Raw genomic sequence first — 18568 nt, forward strand, 5'->3', positions numbered from 1 at the left:
AGTCAGGAATAAGTTACCATTAGAACCCCAATACAGAAAGCTCCATAGATGGCAATCTTATTTAGCATTTTATGATTTTGATATAGTTCATATTAAAGGAGTTAATAATTTTCTTGTAAATTTTCTCAACAGAAACATAGAATTTTTCGATGGATAAAGACAAGGTCATGGAATTATACCAATCTATCCTACAAATAGAAAAAAGAACAGATTTTCTTAGAGAAGAATCCGAAAATATAAACTCTAGAGTAACCCAGATCTCAGAGATGTTCAACTCAAATATAAAAATATTGTTGAATATCACTACTGAGCATAAAAAATATGTCATAGAACTTAAAAATCAAGTTGACGCTATTGCAGCTCAACTAAAAGATATACTGTCTGAGACAGATATACCAAAGAGCTCAGAAATGAGTTTTTCAAATCAATACCAAACAGGGACAGCTGGAAGCAGCTGTGGACCCGAACGTGACAACATACCCACTGATAGTAAAGAAGATTCCATTTTTGTTTCATCAACCAAGAAAATTATGATACATGGAGATAAAAGAGATACCAAAACAATCAGCATCATAGACCAAGAAGATAAAATCCCTTTAGATCCAAAAAAAGAAAAATATGCCGAAATAGTCAAAATCGCTTCTGAAATAAAAATGAGTGATTCATATTTAATTTCTTCAAAAAATAATGTTCACCCCAAAATAACAACCATGGAAGGAGGTGACCTTTCATTTATAAAAATTATGGCAGACTATGGATTCATGGATTTGATATATCCAGGAAGAGATTTTATTGAAATTTCGAAATTTGATGACATATTCATTAAAGAAGTATCCAGATTTGCCAGAGGAAGAAAAATATTTTCGAAATTATATTCAATAAGTCCTGAATATGATGGATTTGTTAACTATCCAGTTGAACACATAATTTCAATTGGATATGTTGTAGTCAATTTTCAAATTGATGTTACAGAGAATAATAGAAAAGTCCCAACAGTAACAAAATCATGGATCAGACATAGAAGAGTACTTGGAATTAAAACCATTTACAACATTGCCAAAAATTTGTTTGATAAAAAATTCTCGTGCTTGTGCCAATATGAAAATTGGATGCTGATATCCAATAGAGGATATGCAAAATCAGAAATTTTAAAAGACCATATTATAAGATTTGATATACATCAATTTCTTGGATGTCCTATCACTATAAAAGAATTCTGCCAACTAAGGGAGTGCCCCAACTACATGTGAAGAGGACAATTATTGAGCATCTTTGACAAAGGTGTACAACTGCATATGAAGACACTGAAGATAAGAACAATAATAGAAAAAGATGCTCTTTGAATAAAAAGTTGAAAACAACATGTAGGCACAAGGAGGAAAATAATAGAGAGGCAAGTATGCCTTGCTGATGCAATCAATGATGTAATAGAATCTTATAAACTTGTATAAATAGAGACATTACCATAGAAGAATAACATCTCATCCTATCTTGAAATCTCGAGTTGTAAGCAATTGTCCATTCCCAGTTTGAACAACCAGTTTTTCTGGAAATCCCTTTGTATCAAATAGAAGTCTTGTATAAATTCTGATAGAAATAAAACTCTAATATTTTTTATATGAATATGAGTTTCTAAATCTTTATTCCCATAGATTCTTGATAGATCTGATAAAAAAGTTTTCTTCTTATTTTAGCAAAAAGAAAGTTTTTTTTAACAGAAGTCTAGGATTTCATTATTTAGAAGTTGATACAGTGAGAGCAAATAGTTGAAACAGTAACAATTTCATAAAGACAGAAGGCTGTTGAAGGAAACAGTTTACAGATTCAGAGCTCGAAGGTCACTCGATTCTAAGAATACAAGTCCAGATCAAACATAATGTAAAACTATTAAACTTTTGTTAAAGTTAGAATGAATCTTTTTAAGATCTTAAAGAATCGCAGGGATCAATTGCATGATTTGATAATCATTTGAATAAATGCCAGGATATACAATTGAAGGATTAAATAATCTATTAAAAAATAAAAAATATTATTTCTCAATTAAAAAATATAAATTTACCGTTTGAAGAATATATCATTTTAATTAGAAAATATAAAATATATGTTATAGATTATTCTTATTTATTAGATTATAGAATGGATTTATATTCAAATATTTAAAATAGATAAAATATTTAAAAGATTAAAATAAATATTACAATATAGAAAAAATCATTTCATTAAGAATAATATAGACCTCTCAACCAAAATGAATAGCCAAATAGAAAAATCTTCCCCCTCATTTCTATACTCATCATCATCGACCAGCGTGGAAGCCACTTCCAAAATCCCTTCATATAACTCCATAACGCAGATTGTTCCAGTTCTCACCCAGTATCTTAACCTCTCTCTCTTTCTCCATAGAAATCACAAAGAGGGGAGAAAAATTCACACACAATGGTTTTCTCAACAGTACTGACATCCTCACCCCAACTCTACTTTCCAAAAACTACTTTTCCAATTATCCAAAGAGCAATTCGAACCTGTTCTGCTTCTCTTTCAACAAACCCACAACGAATTTCGTATTCTCAATTTGATCTCAGGACTTACTGGACTAATCTGATTCAAGAAATCAATCACAAACTCGATGAGGCAATTCCAGTGCAGTACCCACAACGGATCTATGAGGCCATGCGTTACTCTGTTTTAGCCAATGGAGCCAAGAGGGCACCACCTGTCATGTGCGTCGCCGCCTGTGAGCTCTTCGGCGGCCATCGCCTCGCTGCTTTCCCCACCGCCTGCGCTCTAGAAATGGTCCGTTGTTTCTTCGTATTTCTTGTTTCAAATTTTTATTCTTTTCTTTCTTTGGCTTCGATTAAATTTACTTATCAAGATTTGGGGTTTTTCTGTTTATTCTTGTTTGGATTTGTTAGTATTAAGAGCACGTTAGACTATGCTTAAATAGATGACTTCTTTTTAAGCCAAACAGGGCATCGAATTGTTGGAGATAGACCCGGCTATTTCCTCCCCAGATAGGTGATGAACTAAAGAAACATTTATTAATTCTTATAGCACTCTTTAGTAGCCAAATAATATAAATGGTTATGTCAACTGTCTATTAATTATGGTACCTTCTTGGATTGGAAGATAAAAACCTTCTTGGATTGGAAGATAAAAACTATGGCTAAGATGCCACTGTTTCTTGAATTATTGGTATTTCGTCTTTGACTTTTTCTCAGAAGATTAACTTATTTAGCCTTGACGTCTAGTTAAACTGAGGGAAGACAAAGCACAATGCCACCTCAAGAGACATTTGTGTGAAGTAGGTAAGAACTAAGACTGTCTAAGAGTAATGTTATTTGGCACCACTGATGTTAAGCACCAGTCTAGGTGACGTGCAAGTGTCATTAATTAATAGATCACCTTAAAAGTAAGAAAATAAATCGCATTTAAGATGTCGAATCACTTTCATGTCACCTAGACTAATGCTCTAGCACCACTGCTGCAAGATATTATTCAAGTACTAATGCCTTGCTTGTTTCCTTCATATACATATCATGCTCTATCGGAAACTGAATTGCAGGCAGGATCAAGATGTTGAGCAAATGTCACGTTTAGTTATGTAATAAGCTTATGAGATATGCATTTGTTGATACTTAGGATTTAAGTTTCGGAAAATTTAGTATAAAGGATCCTAGGAAAGATGTCACCATTACAATTACGTCTGTTCTTAAAAAGTGTACAGCTTTAGCGATGGAGATCTTTGATTTTGATAATTATTCTCTTATTCTTTATACACTTGCATTTCGACTAGGTTCACGCTGCTTCATTGATTCATGATGACTTGCCATGCATGGATGATGACCCATCCCGAAGAGGCCAACCTTCCAACCACACAATATTTGGGGTTGATATGGCAATTTTAGCCGGGGATGCCTTGTTCCCTCTTGTTTTCCGCCACATTGTTTCCCACACCCCAACTGATCTGGTCCCTGAGACTCGCCTCCTAAAGGTCATTGCAGAGATTGCTGGAGCAGTGGGGTCCACCGGTATGGCTGCTGGTCAGTTTCTTGATCTCGAGGGTGGACCCAATGCTGTTGATTTTGTCCAAGAAAAGAAGTATGGTGAAATGGGTGAATGCTCTGCCGTGTGTGGAGGTCTCTTAGCTGGTGCTTCAGATGAGGAGATCCAACGGTTAAGAAGATATGGCCGAGCTGTTGGTGTTTTATATCAAGTGGTGGACGATATGTTGGAAGCGAAAATGGATAAAGATATCAACGGTGATAAGAAGAAAAACAAGGGTAAAAGTTATGTCGCAGCATATGGTGTAGAGAAAGCGATGGAGGTGGGTGAGGATCTGAGAGCACAGGCTAAGAAAGAGTTGGATGGCTTAGAGAAGTACGGTGAGTTGGTCGTCCCATTATACAGCTTTGTAGATTACGCTGCTGATAGAGGTTTCAGTGTAGATAACCAAGCTGAGTAATTAACCTTGGATTTAAATGCCTCTGTATGTTCAGATTGTGTTCTATTGATCTCTGATTTCGAGATAATACCAAAAGGAAAATGTTTTGACACACATTTTTCTCCAAACTAGGACAAGGCATTAAGCATTCTACACCTCCATTAAATATCAATATAATTTAACAATGTATAAAGATTTGAGTTACTTCTCTTGACAAGATTGTCTTTTCAAAATGGAATTCCAAATCCTAATTTTTCCTCTTCAAGTTGAATTTGCGTAGGTTCCTTGTTCGCTCTCTCTTTTTTGACCTTCTTAAAAAAGAAAGTAGGCTCCCAATCCACAGCCTGGAGCCCCTACAGTCAGGCCCAACTGCGTGGACCAGCCAACCTTAATGGTCTCTGGTGGGGTAAAATTAATAAATCATTAATAAATGATCAAAATTTATTTTCAATTATATATTCTAGTGTACCCATAAGTACTATTTATTTATCTACCATTTAATTAATTTATTTACAAATTCTTCTTAAATGGAGGATAAAGTATGTCATGTTATATGAACCTAGACGACTCAATACACGTTGATAATAACTCGTGTGTTTAATAGACCGATTGTAGAGATGGACCAGCCAATCCTATGTTAGCGTGGACCATGTCTAAAGTGTGTCAGTATACATGGAACTAGACTCGACGCGTTTTGATAATCTGATAATATCTTATGTGTTCAATAAACTTGATTGTAAGAGTTGACTAGCTCATGATCAAATTGTAGTTATACTCTAATAACATTTGTGTTTGATATACTTGATTCTAAGGATTGAATGGCTCATGATGAAATCGTGTCTAAACTTGCTAGATGGCAAGAAACTAGATGGCTCAACACATTTTGATTGTATGAGATATTTTATGATATCATTTGTTTGGTAACTTCTTTCCTCTCGCAAAATGCAAATACGAGACAAAAAAAAGGGCAGACACTCCCCACATGCTGTGATGCTGGACAGGTGGAGCAGCGTCGATTATATGTACTACAGTGAACTCAAACAGATAACGTTGTTAGCCTTGTCCAATGATCATGAGAAACTATGAAAGATGGACCATTGCTATTAGTTCCATTAATTTGTATATAGTTGTATGTCCCCACTGTGTTGTTTATTATCGAAGTTGATAATGCTCAAATTGTAACCAACTCCACAATCTATTCTGGCGAACTAACGACATGACAAACTTCTTCCCTTCTCTGTTATATAGTTATATGTTTAATTCACGTGGAGGTCAAATATGTGCCATATAGGTCAATGTCCTTACATACCCTTCTTTTATTTTTTTTGTAGCACACCGAGCAATGAGTGATATTATTAAAACTACATTTTCTTTCATTGCAATACATTTTAATTGCACTAATGGTCTTTCAATCTTTGCTTGTTACCACACTTATGTTCCATCCTTTTTGTCGAGTTTATCTTCAATTTTTCATTAATTAAAACTGAAAGGCCCAGACCCACGATATTAGTTGCAAGATACAGTCCATCAACAACACAATAGAAATTAAAGCTTGCATAAATTAAAGATTGAACACAACAAATTTTTCGATCAAAGCCCCAGAGGTTCGATGACCCTTTTAACACTTAATCCCCTATTGAGCATCTCACAACGAAGGTTATAAATGTTCAGCCAATACAAGAATATACAGAAAGGAACTTATTTCTTCACAAAAAACAACAGATCCACCTATCACCCAAAAATCAACAGATATCCTTCACGAACTCAAAATATAAGAACCCTCTCGGTCTTACAGATTTTCACTCAATAGAAAACATCAGTATTCTAAGGCTAAAACATCTAACCATCACTTTCGAATGAGAAGTTCAACTGTAATGGCAAAAATCAGAAACCCTAGCCACAACGAGAAAAAGAAACTCTCTCGAATTCTCTCAAACTGAAAAGCCAGAAAATGAAAACTCTTTAGCAAAACGAACGATCCCAGCATTATTTATTTCACCAAGGACCAAAGCATTCATCCAATGGTAAGTAATGAGCCAAGTGTCATCATCTAGTAAGAGTTGCCATTGCATGTTTCCACAAAACGTGTTTTTAACTGAAAATTATGGGAGCATAAAGAACAGGGTTCGAGTCTCAACAATGTCCACATTGTTACGATAGTTTTAAGGCCATAGTGTAGCTAGGAGCATATATCATTCTTTCATTTCATACGCTCCAATTATCTATAATTCATTACAAAGTATCAATAGATAATATCTTCAAATAGTTCTTAAATTTGTTCAAAGGTATTATTATAGTTCTTAGTTCCCATATCAGAAGGGTTGTATTGCATATCTACTTTGCCAATTTTCAAAATCCCCTTTGAAATTATATCTCTTATGAAGTGATACTTAACGTCTATATATTTAGTTTTATCATGAAACATAGGGTTTTTAATTAAGTTTATGGTACTTTGGTTATCAAAATACAGGGTTGCATTTTCAAAAACTTGATCTTTATCTCGGAGCCTCAAAGGAAATAGCTTTCTTTACTTTGATGAAAAAAAAATTTATGTTTCGATTGACCATTTGTATCTATATGCATCAGGATCTCGATTCATGGATTTCTCGGTTAACCATAAATAAATAGGCTTTTTCTTTGTACACTTGAATTAGAATTCCAATCAGAAGTCAAACATAGATTGTTGTTTTGTTTGAGCATTTCATAGATATCTTCTTAATTGGATTGACCCTTGGTATGGAAACCTACTAAGTGGTAACTTTAAATTCGGAGAAAATCAACAAAATCAAGTTGAGGATGGGGCCATAATATTTTGTAATTGGATTTAAAACTAATTAAAGTACCACATAAGTTGAAGAAATATGATGAAGTTAATTTCCTATTATCCCTATTTTCAACAAAGTCTGAATCAGTGAACCCCTTTAAAGTTATCTCTTCTTTGTTCATTTTAAACATAAGACCCAAATTTGAAATACCCTTCAAGTGTCTCAGCAACTATTTTAAAGCATTCCAATATTCTTCCCCCACGTTATTCATAAACCTACTAAGTATGCTAATACTAAAAGTAAGATCAGGTCTAGTACACACCATTAAGTATATAATAGATCCAATTCCATTAACATAAGGAACTTTTGACATTTTATCAAATTCTTCATTAGTTTTGGGACAGAACTCAGATGTCAGCTTGAAATGATTAGCAAAAGGTAAAGTTATAGGTTTAGAATCAAACATGTTACTTTTTTTCAAGATCTTAACCACAGTCATGTTGGTTTAAAAATAACATGTATTTCTCTTTATTTCTATAAATTTGCATACCAAGAATCTTTTTGGCACCACCAAAGTCTTTCATATCAAACTCAGATTTAACTTGTTGTTTGATAAATTCAATTTCAAATTTATCACAACTTGCAAGTAACATGTCATTCACATAAAGTACAAGATAAAGAGAATTTTTACCTCATTTACCTTTACAATATAAACATGTATCATAGTTGCTCATTTGAAAGTCAAGTTTCAAGACAAAAGAATCAAATCTTTTGTACGACTGCCTAGGAGATTGTTTTAAACCATACAGTGATTTCTTTAAAAGACAAACAGTATTTTTAGGATTTTCTTTTATAAATCTAACAGGCTGTTTCATATAATTTTTTTCTTCTAAGTCTCTATAAAGAAAGGCATTTTTGAAATCTAACTGGTCAAGTTTCCAACCAAATTGAGCAACTAAAGCAAGTATACATCTATTGATGGTATACTTAATAACAGGAGAAAAGATTTCATTATAGTCTACATCTTCTTTTTGTGTAAAACTTTTGACTACTAATCTAACCTTATATCCCACATTTTTATTTCCTCATTCCCTTTCTTTTATTTTATATATCTATTTACAACCAATCAGTTTTTGACCCTTAGGCTTTTCAACTAATATCCAAGTATCATTTTTAAGAAGTAAACTCATTTCATCTTCCATAGCTTCTATCTAGTTCTTAGCACCTTTACAATTAATAGCATCATCGTAAGAGTTTGGCTCATTTTCAAATTGTTCTTGATAGGTAAATAATAAAACAAAGTCATCACAATCATATTTAGCTGGTGGTCTGATTTGCCTTTTTTTCCTAACTCTAGTAAGTTGATATTCATCAATGAGAAAAGTAGGAGTACAAGTCAAATTATTAGGATTAGTGACTAGATTATTTTCAACTTAACTTAAATTGTCATTTTCAGCAATAACGGCTTCAGTTATAACAGGTGCAGCTGTTGCTCCTTCAGCATGAAGAGACTCCACCTCAATTTGAACATCTTCACTAGTTAAATTATTTTGTTTTCCTTCTAAGCAAGGCATAAGAGATTCATTTAAGACAACATCCCTTCTAACAATTTTAGTGATTTAGGTTCTAATTTTCCAATGTTTTGATCAGAATATGAAACACATCCAAAAGTCTTTAGGTAAGAATAATCAACAAAATTTTTCGTCCAAACATATTCAGGGACTTCAAAGTTAAGGACACTAGTGGAGGTTCTATTAACAACATATGTAGCAGTTTTTACAGCTTCGCCCCAAAATAATTTTCGTAAATCAACACTCAAAAGCATGCATCTTACCTTGTTTAGCAAAGTTCTATTCATTCTCTTAGCTATGCTAAGTGATTGTCCTATGTCTTAATATGCCAAGCTCTTTACAAATATTATTGAATTCATAATTGCAAAACTCCAAACCATTATCAATTCTCAAAATCTTAATCTTATGATCAGTTTGCTTTTCAATTTGTGTTTCCAATCTTTGAAAGCAGAAAAGTCCCATCTTTAGATTTTAATAAGAAAACTCAGTTTTTTTTTTGAAAAATCATTAATGATCAAAAGATAATAATTGAAACCAAATAGAGTATACACAGAGGCAAGACCTCATAAGTCAGCATGCACGTACTCAAGTATTTGTTTGAATTTATGAATTTCATGTAAGAAATGAAGCTTAACTTTTTTACCTATTACACATTGTTCATAGTGACCAATATCACCCAGATTTGGATTACCAAAAAACTCCTTTATTTTGTAAAGCTTTTGAACTTTTCTCGTCGATGTGGCCAAGTCTTTCATGCCATAGTTTTGCAAAAGAAAATTTTTCAATCAAAGTAATAATAGTTAAGCCAAGTAAAGATTTTACTTTAAGGAAGTAGAGGCCATGTCTCTTAGGGGTACTAATGATTAACTCGTTGTCCCTAAGAATCTCAATATGTCCTTAACCCATTCTTATGTCAAACTCCATATCATCCAACATACTTAGAGACACCAGATTCCTCTCTAATTCTAGAACATACCTAGTTCTCTTTAAAATAGGACCTTGCCATTTTCAAGCAACAATTTAATAGTTCCTATTCCACTTACTTTACAGATCATATTATTAACCATTATAACTTGCCCAGCAATTGCCTTTTCAATTGCAAGAAAACAATTTTTATTAGAGCATATGTGAAAAGAATAGTATGAATCAAGGATCCATTCATCATTCAGTTTCTTTTCAGCATTAATAAGGACCAATCCATCTTCATTCTTATCTTTATTGTATACTAAGACAGCATTCCCACCATCATGTTTCTTTTCTTTTGACTCATTTTTCTTTTTGTAGCAATATTTATTGAAATGGCCCTGTTTCCTACAATAGAAACATTTCTTACCTTTGGCCTTAGTTTTAGATTGTACTTCAGACCACCTTTTCAAGTTCAGTTTTCCTAGCAGGATTCATATTTTGAGGCCAACTATCATCTAAAGCCCTAACACATCTCATTTGCATTAGGATAGCTTTCATCTTTTGACTCTACATGTTAAAATCAATTTTACCATCAAATTGTGCAACTTCAAATTTAGCAGTATCCATTTTATTATGCCACACACGATGCACAAATAAAAGTTAGGACGAACACAACACAGAAAGCAGAAAATCACAAAACAATGCTAATCACGTTTCACAGTAGTGCCCTAAGTGACACAGATTTATGCAAGTTTTAATTACAAGAAGAGTATGCAGATCAAGTCAAATGAAGAACACAACGACAGAGATTAGATATACTATGTTTCAAAGACTTCTCCTTCAAGATTATCTAGATACACACCTATACTAGATTTATCTCAAATTCCCAAGGCCTCACAAAAGCCTTTGGACAAAGATTAGTCTCCAGAGGGTTGAGGTGTATGGCAAATCAAGGTAAAAAAAACAAAAAACCCTAAATTTTGAAAAAAGTAAACTTTACAAAATTAAAAAGATCTTACCCAGCGAGTGTTATAAACTCGAAAGTCCTTCAATACTGTTCAATAGCAGTTTCAAAAATTTAGATATGCAGCACATCGACACCTTCCTTCAAAGATCCATGTATCTTGCCCCCAGTTCAAAGCTCTGATACCATTGAAAGGCCCGAACCCACGATATTTGTTGCAAGATATAGTTTATCAACAACACAACAGAAAATAAAACTTGCAAAAATTAAAGATTGAACACAGCAGATTTTTTGGTCGAAGCCCCCAAAGGTTCTGTGACCCTTTTAACACCTAATTCCATATTGAGCATTCATTCAAGAATGAATATAGCTCAGTTGCACTAAACCACCTTAAACTGGCAACGAAGGTTACAAATGTTTAGCCAATACAATAATACACAGAAAATACTTATCTCTTTACAAGAAAACAACATATCTACCTCAAATCACCGAAGAATCAACAGATCACCTTCGTGAACTCGAAGTATAAGAACTCTCTCATTTTTACATATTTTCACTCAAGAAAAACACCATTATTCTAAGGCTAAAACATCTAACCATCACTTTCGATCGAGAAGTTCAAATGTAATGGCAAAAATTAGAAACCCTACCCACAGAGAGAAAAATGAACTCTCTCAAACTGAAAAGCTAAAAAAATGAAAAGTCTTCAGCCAAACAAACCATCGCAACATTATTTATATCACCAAGGACCAAAGCTTTCATCCAACGGTAAGTAATGAGCCAAGTTCATCATCCAGAAAGAGCTGCTATTTTATAAAGGCATGTTTCCACAAAACGTGTTTTTAACTGAATATTATGGGAGCATAAAGAATAGGGTTCGAGTCTCAACAAAAACATATTGCCCCACGATGGTTTTTTGTCCAATATTATGTTAGCATACTTTGAAATGACGAAATTATATTTTGTTCGATTTTTGTATTTGTTGTTATTTTTTTTAATTTAAAATAAGAGGGATAAATAATCTTTTAATCCATCATAACAGACACTTTGGACAAAAATTGTCATCAATTAATGCTTCGTTAGCTTAATTTTGGAGCTGGGCAACCAAAGCCGCCAGCTGTTTTGCAAGGCAGTGACTTGGTCAATAGTGGCAAACTCTGGTGATCGGTGGTTTGTAGCACAGTAGCAGCTTCAGTTTTGAATTCCAATAGTGAAGCTGGATGTGCCATCTCTTGCTCTTCTTACTTTAGCCATTATTATTATTATTATTATTATTATTATTATTATTATTATTATTATTATTATTATTGTGTTCATAGGTTCCTATAGACACTGTCATTTTGAGATTCAAGTTCCCTCTTCTCCTCCATTAAGAGTGGCGTGAAGTGTTAAAGATGAAGTCATGCACAACTCAACTAACTCTTCATCACAAACTAATATAAATATCTTCTTGTAAATTAGTTTAGTAGGTTATAACTACATAAATAAAAGTCTAGCAAAAGTTGCTCTTCTTTTGTATTGCCTTAAAACTACTCACATGTAACATTATAAATATGATTATTACACCAAGCAAATTTAGGTCGCTTAATTACTTTTAACTCCATGTGTAATCTTTACATGGTATTAGAGAGAAACTCAGACGAGAAAAGTTATTGATCATGTTTCAACTACCATCTTCATCACCGGTGTTTGGTGGCTTCACCATATGTATATTTATCCTTCATCACCAAACACATTTGGTGGCAACCAACATGGGCAAAGACAGTGTCAAGTGTCAACATTGGTTTTAGGAAGAGGAATATTATTATTATTATTATTATTATTACTACTACTACTACCACTACTATGTATCTTTTATCTTTTATTATTTATTCGCCTTTTCATTTAACTAAAAGAAGGATAAAATCTTCTTTGTAAGAAATGTTAACTTTTTATAATACGATAAAGTAAAATCATCGTTAATAACGAATACCACTAATTAATCAAATGTTGAGTTTGTCATGATAAACGTTTACGACAAGATTGAAAATGTGGTTAAAGATTGAGAACAATGATTATAATGTTAAAAGTTCTAGAATAATTTGTAATCTTCAAGACTTCAAAGAATTCAAATTCAAATTGAACACTCAACCTTCAAAGGCTTCATTCATTGAATGGTCAAAGGATAAGATTCCTAATTCAAGTTGTATACTCAACAAGCAAGCTGGAATCTAGAAATTAACATGGACAGCAATCTGATGTTCACAAAACAGCTGGAATCTGGAAATTAAAGCAGCAGCCAATTCACATTCAAGTGTTCAAACTATGCAAGCTAGAAATTAACTTAAGGCAGCAGCCATTCACACTTTTGATGGTTAAAACACAGCTGTAAATACATGTTTTCCAGCTGCAAATGGAGAAGAAAAATAACCTTTATCTAGTTATAATTGTAGAAAATTTTTAGGACTAGTTTACTCAATGTTTTCTATAAATAGGAAGGCATCTAACTAGTGTCATGTATGTAGAAGAAGTGAGAAAATACCTCTCAAAAAATAGAGAGAAAGAGTGTGCTGTAGCAACTCATTTGTAATCCCAAAATTTCATTAGTAAAATATCATATTTCTCCAATCTCTATCCTTCTACATCCAACAAATTTTGGTATCAGAGCACTTGTTAAAATTCATAAACCCATTCTTACCAAATTCCTACCAAAAAGCTGAGATAAAATTAGCCTCAAAAAACACCATAAAACCAACAGATTTTTTAACAGAAATAGGGCAATTATGGCAACAAATTCGGCGGCCTCCTTGTTCACTTATTCACCAAGTCAAGTGTCAATCTTTGTAGGTGAGCACTATGAATATTGGAGTAGTCAAATGCAAACTTTCTTCACCTCTTTAGATTTATGGGAAGTCATTGAGAATGATAAGGTGGTAGAAGATTCGACCGAGGGAGATGAAGAAAATCCAAAGTTGCAAAAGGAATACAAAAAGAAAGATGCAACGGTGTTGCGATATATTCAACAAGGAGTTGGAAAATCAATTTTCCTCGTATATTTGGTGTTAAAAAAGCCAAAGATGCATGGAAAATTTTAGATCAAGAATCTCAAGGTTCGGATAAAACTATCGCCTTGAAACTTCAATCTTTATGGAAAGATTTTGACAATCTCAAAATGGTAGAACGAGAGTCGGTTTATGATTTCTCTTCACGAGTTTCGGAGATTGTAAACCAAATCAAAAGTTGTGGAGATACAATTAAAGACAAAAGAGTTGTTGAAAAAGTGCTTCGATGTCTCCCTTCAAAATTCGATCATGTAGCCGTCGCAATTGAAGAATCAAAGGATTTGTCTAAAATGACCATATACGAGTTAACCAAATCGCTTCTTGCACATGAGCAAAGAATCAATCGTTCGGCTAGTCAATCAACTGAACAAGCCTTCCAATCAAAGCAAGCATTAAAAATAACTTCAAGCAATCATGGAGGTTCAAAAAATAAAAAGGGAAAGTTTAGCAAGTGGAGTCAAAATGAAAAGCAAAGAAATTGGAAAGCCAAGGCACCACAACAATCCGGTAAGGCTCAATTTTGTATTATTTGCAAAAAGAACAATCATGAATCAAAAGATTGCTATTTTAAATGCAAAAGATGCAAGGTATCTAATCATTCTTTAAAGGATTTTTGGTTTCAAAATAAGGAGAAAAGTGAAGATACAACAAATTTTTTTGAAAGAAAATGAAGATGAAATTCTATTTTATTCTCATCAAAATTGTGACTTTGAATCCAAGAATAAATGGTATTTGGATAGCGGCGCTAGCAATCACATGACAGGAAATAAAGATATCTTTGTAGAGATCAATCCAAATATCACTTCTCAAATTATTCTCGGAGATGGAACGCAAAGAAGAGTAGAAAGAAAATGCATCATTGCAGTCCAAACTAAGGGAGGTAACAGAGAACTTATTACTGATGTTCTTTATGTGCCAAATCTTTCATATAATCTCTTTAAGTATTGGACAACTCTTGCAAGAGAATTTTTCGGTGCACTTTGATGATGAAAGATGCAAGATCTTTGATAAAAAGAAAATGTCATAGTGGCAAATGTTGAAATGAAAAACAAAACCTTTTGTCTCATGTTGCCACGATACAACAATTGTGCACTCAAAGCTCAAAATGCAGATTTGTCACATCTATGGCATTTGCGATATGGTCATTTAAATGGCAGAGGACTTCAACTGCTCAAGGAGAAAAATATGGTGATCGGACTTCCTAAAATTCAAAGGACAGACAAAGTGTGTGAAGGTTGTATCTATGGAAAAATGCACAAGCTTCCATTTCCTAAAACTTCATGGCGAGCTAAAATGCCATTGGAGCTTGTTCATTCAGATATTTGCGGACCAATGCAAACTCCTACTCCTGGAAATAAGAGATATTTCGTTCTCTTTGTTGATGATTACACAAGGATGATGTGGATTTTCTTTCTGAATAAAAAATCTGAGGCATTCTTTACTTTTCTAAAGTTTAAAGTACTTGCAGAAAGATAAAGTGGATTTCTAATAAAGATGTTGAGGATTGATCGCGGAGGAGAATTTCTCTACAATCCCTTTATCGAATATTGCAAAGTTAATGGCATTCAAAGGGATAACAGTTAGCAGAACTCCACAACAAAATGGAGTAGCTGAGAGAAATAATCTCACTATTGTCGAAATGGCAAGAAGCATGCTAAAAGGCAAAGGAATTCCAAATCTTTATTGGGCAGAAGTTGTAAACACAGCAGTATAAATTCTCAATCGATTGCCTACAAAAGCTGTCAGAAATAAAACTCTGTTCGAGGCATGGCACAAAAAGAAGCCAAAGGTAGACCACTTTAAAATTTTTGGTAGCATTGCCTACGCCTTCGTTCCATTACAAAACAGAGAGAAGTTTGATGAGAAAGGATAGAAACTCCTATTCATCGGATATAGCAACGAGTCTAAAGGATATCATTTACTAAATCCAGAGACAAATAAAATAACAGTTTCTCGAGATGTTGTGTTCGATGAAAGTACAACTTATGATTGGAAAGGAAAGTTAGTCGTGAATTCCAGACCCTAGCAATTAGATAATCCATCGACATCTCAAATCCCCAACACTGAACAGTTTACAGCTCCAAATATTCCAACAACTGAAGAAGAGTCAGAAACCCCTCTAAGAAAAACACGCTCACTAAGAGAAATATATGAATCGCAGGAACTCAGATTATTCTCTTGTGAACATCAATCATATGAAGAAGCTTCAAAAGACAAAAGTTGGACAAAAGCAACGAATGAAGAAATATCCACCATTGAGAAAAATAAAACTTGCGATTTACCAGAAGGAAAGAAGATCATTGGTTTGAAATGGATCTATAAAATCAAATACAATGAAGACGGGTCAATTCAAAAATATAAAGTTCGGCTTGTGGCTAAAGGATATTCTCAACAACCAGGAGTCGACTTCATGGAGACATTTGCTCCAGTTGCAAGAATGAAGACAATACATACAGTTCTAGCATTAGCAGCTCAATTGGAATTAAAAGTGTTTTAACTTGATGTAAAATCAGCATTCTTAAATGGCGAAATTCAAGAAGTGTATGTTGAACAACCTGAATGGTTCAAAATCAAAGGTAAAGAAGACAAAGTTTATCGTCTTCAAAAAGCATTATACGGGTTAAAGCAAGCACCCCGAGCATGGAATAGCAAAATCAATAGCTATTTTATTCAAAATGGCTTCAATCGAAGTACAAGTGAATCATCCCTCTATGTGAAAAACGTAGAAAAAGATTTTCTTATCGTATGCCTCTACGTGGATGATCTTATCTATTTTGGAACAAATGAACACATGGTTGATGAATTCAAGAAGAAAATGATGAAAGATTTTGAAATGTTAGACTTGGGACTCATGAGATATTTTTTTGGGATTCAAGTAAAGTAAAGTCTAGGAAGAATTTTTCTTTCTCAGGAAAAGTATATTGATGATCTTCTCAAAAAATTCAAAATGAGTGAGTGCAAGCCAATCTCTACTCCGATGGCCTTAAATGAAAAATTGCAAGTTTATGATGATGCAGAAAAAGTTGATGCCACACTCTACAGAAAATTGATTGGATCATTGATTTATCTTAATACAAGGTCAGATGTTACATATTCGGTCAGCTTATTATCTAGATTCATGAATGAACCAAGTAAACTACATTTTGCAGTAGTAAAAAGAATTTTGAGATTCCTTAAAGGAACCAAGAACCATGGTATCGAGTTTAAAAAAGAGAATAATTGCAAACTTGTTGGTTATACAGATAGTGATTGGGCTGGATCAATTGATGCACTTCCGGATACATCTTTTGTCTAGGATCAAATGTGATTTCCTGGAGTTCAAAAAGCAGAAATCCTTTGCTTTATCATCAGCAGAAGCAGAGTATATCGCTGCTACAGATTCGGTTTGTGAAGCTCTTTAGCTTAGAAGAATTTTGAAATTTGAGCAGGAAGGACCAACAACAATTTATTGCGACAATATGTCGACAATTGCGATGACAAAATTCAGTCTTTCATGCCGGGTCAAAACATATTGAGCTTCGACATCACTTTATAAGAGATTTAGTAAATCAAGAAGAAATATGCATGGAGTTTATAAATATAAAGAATCAACCGGCCGATATGATGACAAAGCCAATGACAATTGATAAGTTCGAGAAATTCAAGAAGCATTTGAAGATTACAAATTAAGAGGGGGTGTTAAAAGTTCTAGAATAATTTGTAATCTTCAAGTCTTCAAAGAATTCAAATTCAAATTGAACACTCAACCTGCAAAGGCTTCATTCATTGAATGGTCAAAGGATAAGATTCCTAATTCAAGTTGTATACTCAACAAGCAAGCTGAAATCTAGAAATTAACATTGACAGCAATCTGATGTTCACAAAACAGCTGAAATCTGGAAATTAAAGCAGCAGCCAATTCACATTCAAGTGTTCAAACTATGCAAGCTAGAAATTAACTTAGGGGAGCAGCCATTCACACTTTTGATGGTTAAAACACAGCTGTAAAGACATGTTTTTCAGCTGCAAATGGAGAAGAAAAACAATCTTTATCTAGTTGTAATTGTAGAAAATTCTTAGAACTAGTTTACTCAATGTTTTCTATAAATAGGAAGGCATTCAACTAGTGTCATGTATGTAGAAGAAGTGAGAAAAAACCTCTCAAAAAATTGAGAGAAAGAGTGTGCTGTAGCAACTCATTTGTAATCCCGAAATTTCATTAGTAAAATATCATATTTTTCCAATCTCTATCCTTCTACATCCAACCTATAATTTATCCTTGTTGATATTACACTTAAAGGGAAGTATGAGACGCCAAGAATTTGGATTTGCAATTTTTTTTTCACTCTATATTTATATATTACACGTACTTGATATATTTAGTAATAAGAGAAAATTGCACATTTATCATACTTATTCAATAATCTGACTATCTAATTTCAAGTGTAAGACACTCTATCAATTAATTTCCAATAATCGTGGATGGGCTAGAGAAAGAATGTTATTTTATCTTTTTAATGAATTCAAAAATTGATGTATTTCTTCTTAAAATACTATACCATCAGAATTGTGTCATCATGTGTGTGACAATTTAAGAATTCAAATATCATGGAAATTAGATTAAGACACGTTGTTCAAATGTCAATTCCACAATTTTCTCTGGCAATTATGATTTTTTATATCCCAAGTTCTTGTTATTAATTAGGGTTGTTTGGATAAGATTTCAAATAAACAATACATTTATCCCAATTTAACATGCCTTCAATGTTTAATTTTCAACAAATATTTTATTCTATTTACTCAAATAAATAAATAAATAAAAACTTTTCATAACATCCAAAGGCCATTTTGCCTCGGAACCAACTTGGATCAGCTCCAGAAATTTGACATAATGTTGTCAT

At 33.2% G+C, this 18568-nt stretch overlaps 2 protein-coding genes across 2 annotated transcripts; both read left to right on the forward strand.

The window, feature by feature from the left end:
• The first annotated feature begins 2279 nt into the window (after nt 1-2279).
• Nucleotides 2280-4555, forward strand: LOC111412130 (heterodimeric geranylgeranyl pyrophosphate synthase small subunit, chloroplastic-like). Its single transcript, XM_023042906.1, has 2 exons — nt 2280-2793; nt 3794-4555. Exons 1-2 carry the CDS (start codon nt 2437-2439, stop codon nt 4460-4462), a joined length of 1026 nt encoding a protein of 341 aa, XP_022898674.1. The 5' UTR covers nt 2280-2436; the 3' UTR covers nt 4463-4555.
• Nucleotides 4556-13798: 9243 nt separating this feature from the next.
• Nucleotides 13799-14672, forward strand: LOC111412630. The gene is made up of 2 exons (XM_023043563.1): nt 13799-14038; nt 14409-14672. Exons 1-2 carry the CDS (start codon nt 13799-13801, stop codon nt 14670-14672), a joined length of 504 nt encoding a protein of 167 aa, XP_022899331.1.
• The last annotated feature ends 3896 nt before the right edge of the window (nt 14673-18568 follow it).

This window comes from Olea europaea, chromosome 16 (assembly GCF_002742605.1).
Source record: "Olea europaea var. sylvestris chromosome 16, O_europaea_v1, whole genome shotgun sequence".
NCBI lineage: Eukaryota > Viridiplantae > Streptophyta > Magnoliopsida > Lamiales > Oleaceae > Olea > Olea europaea.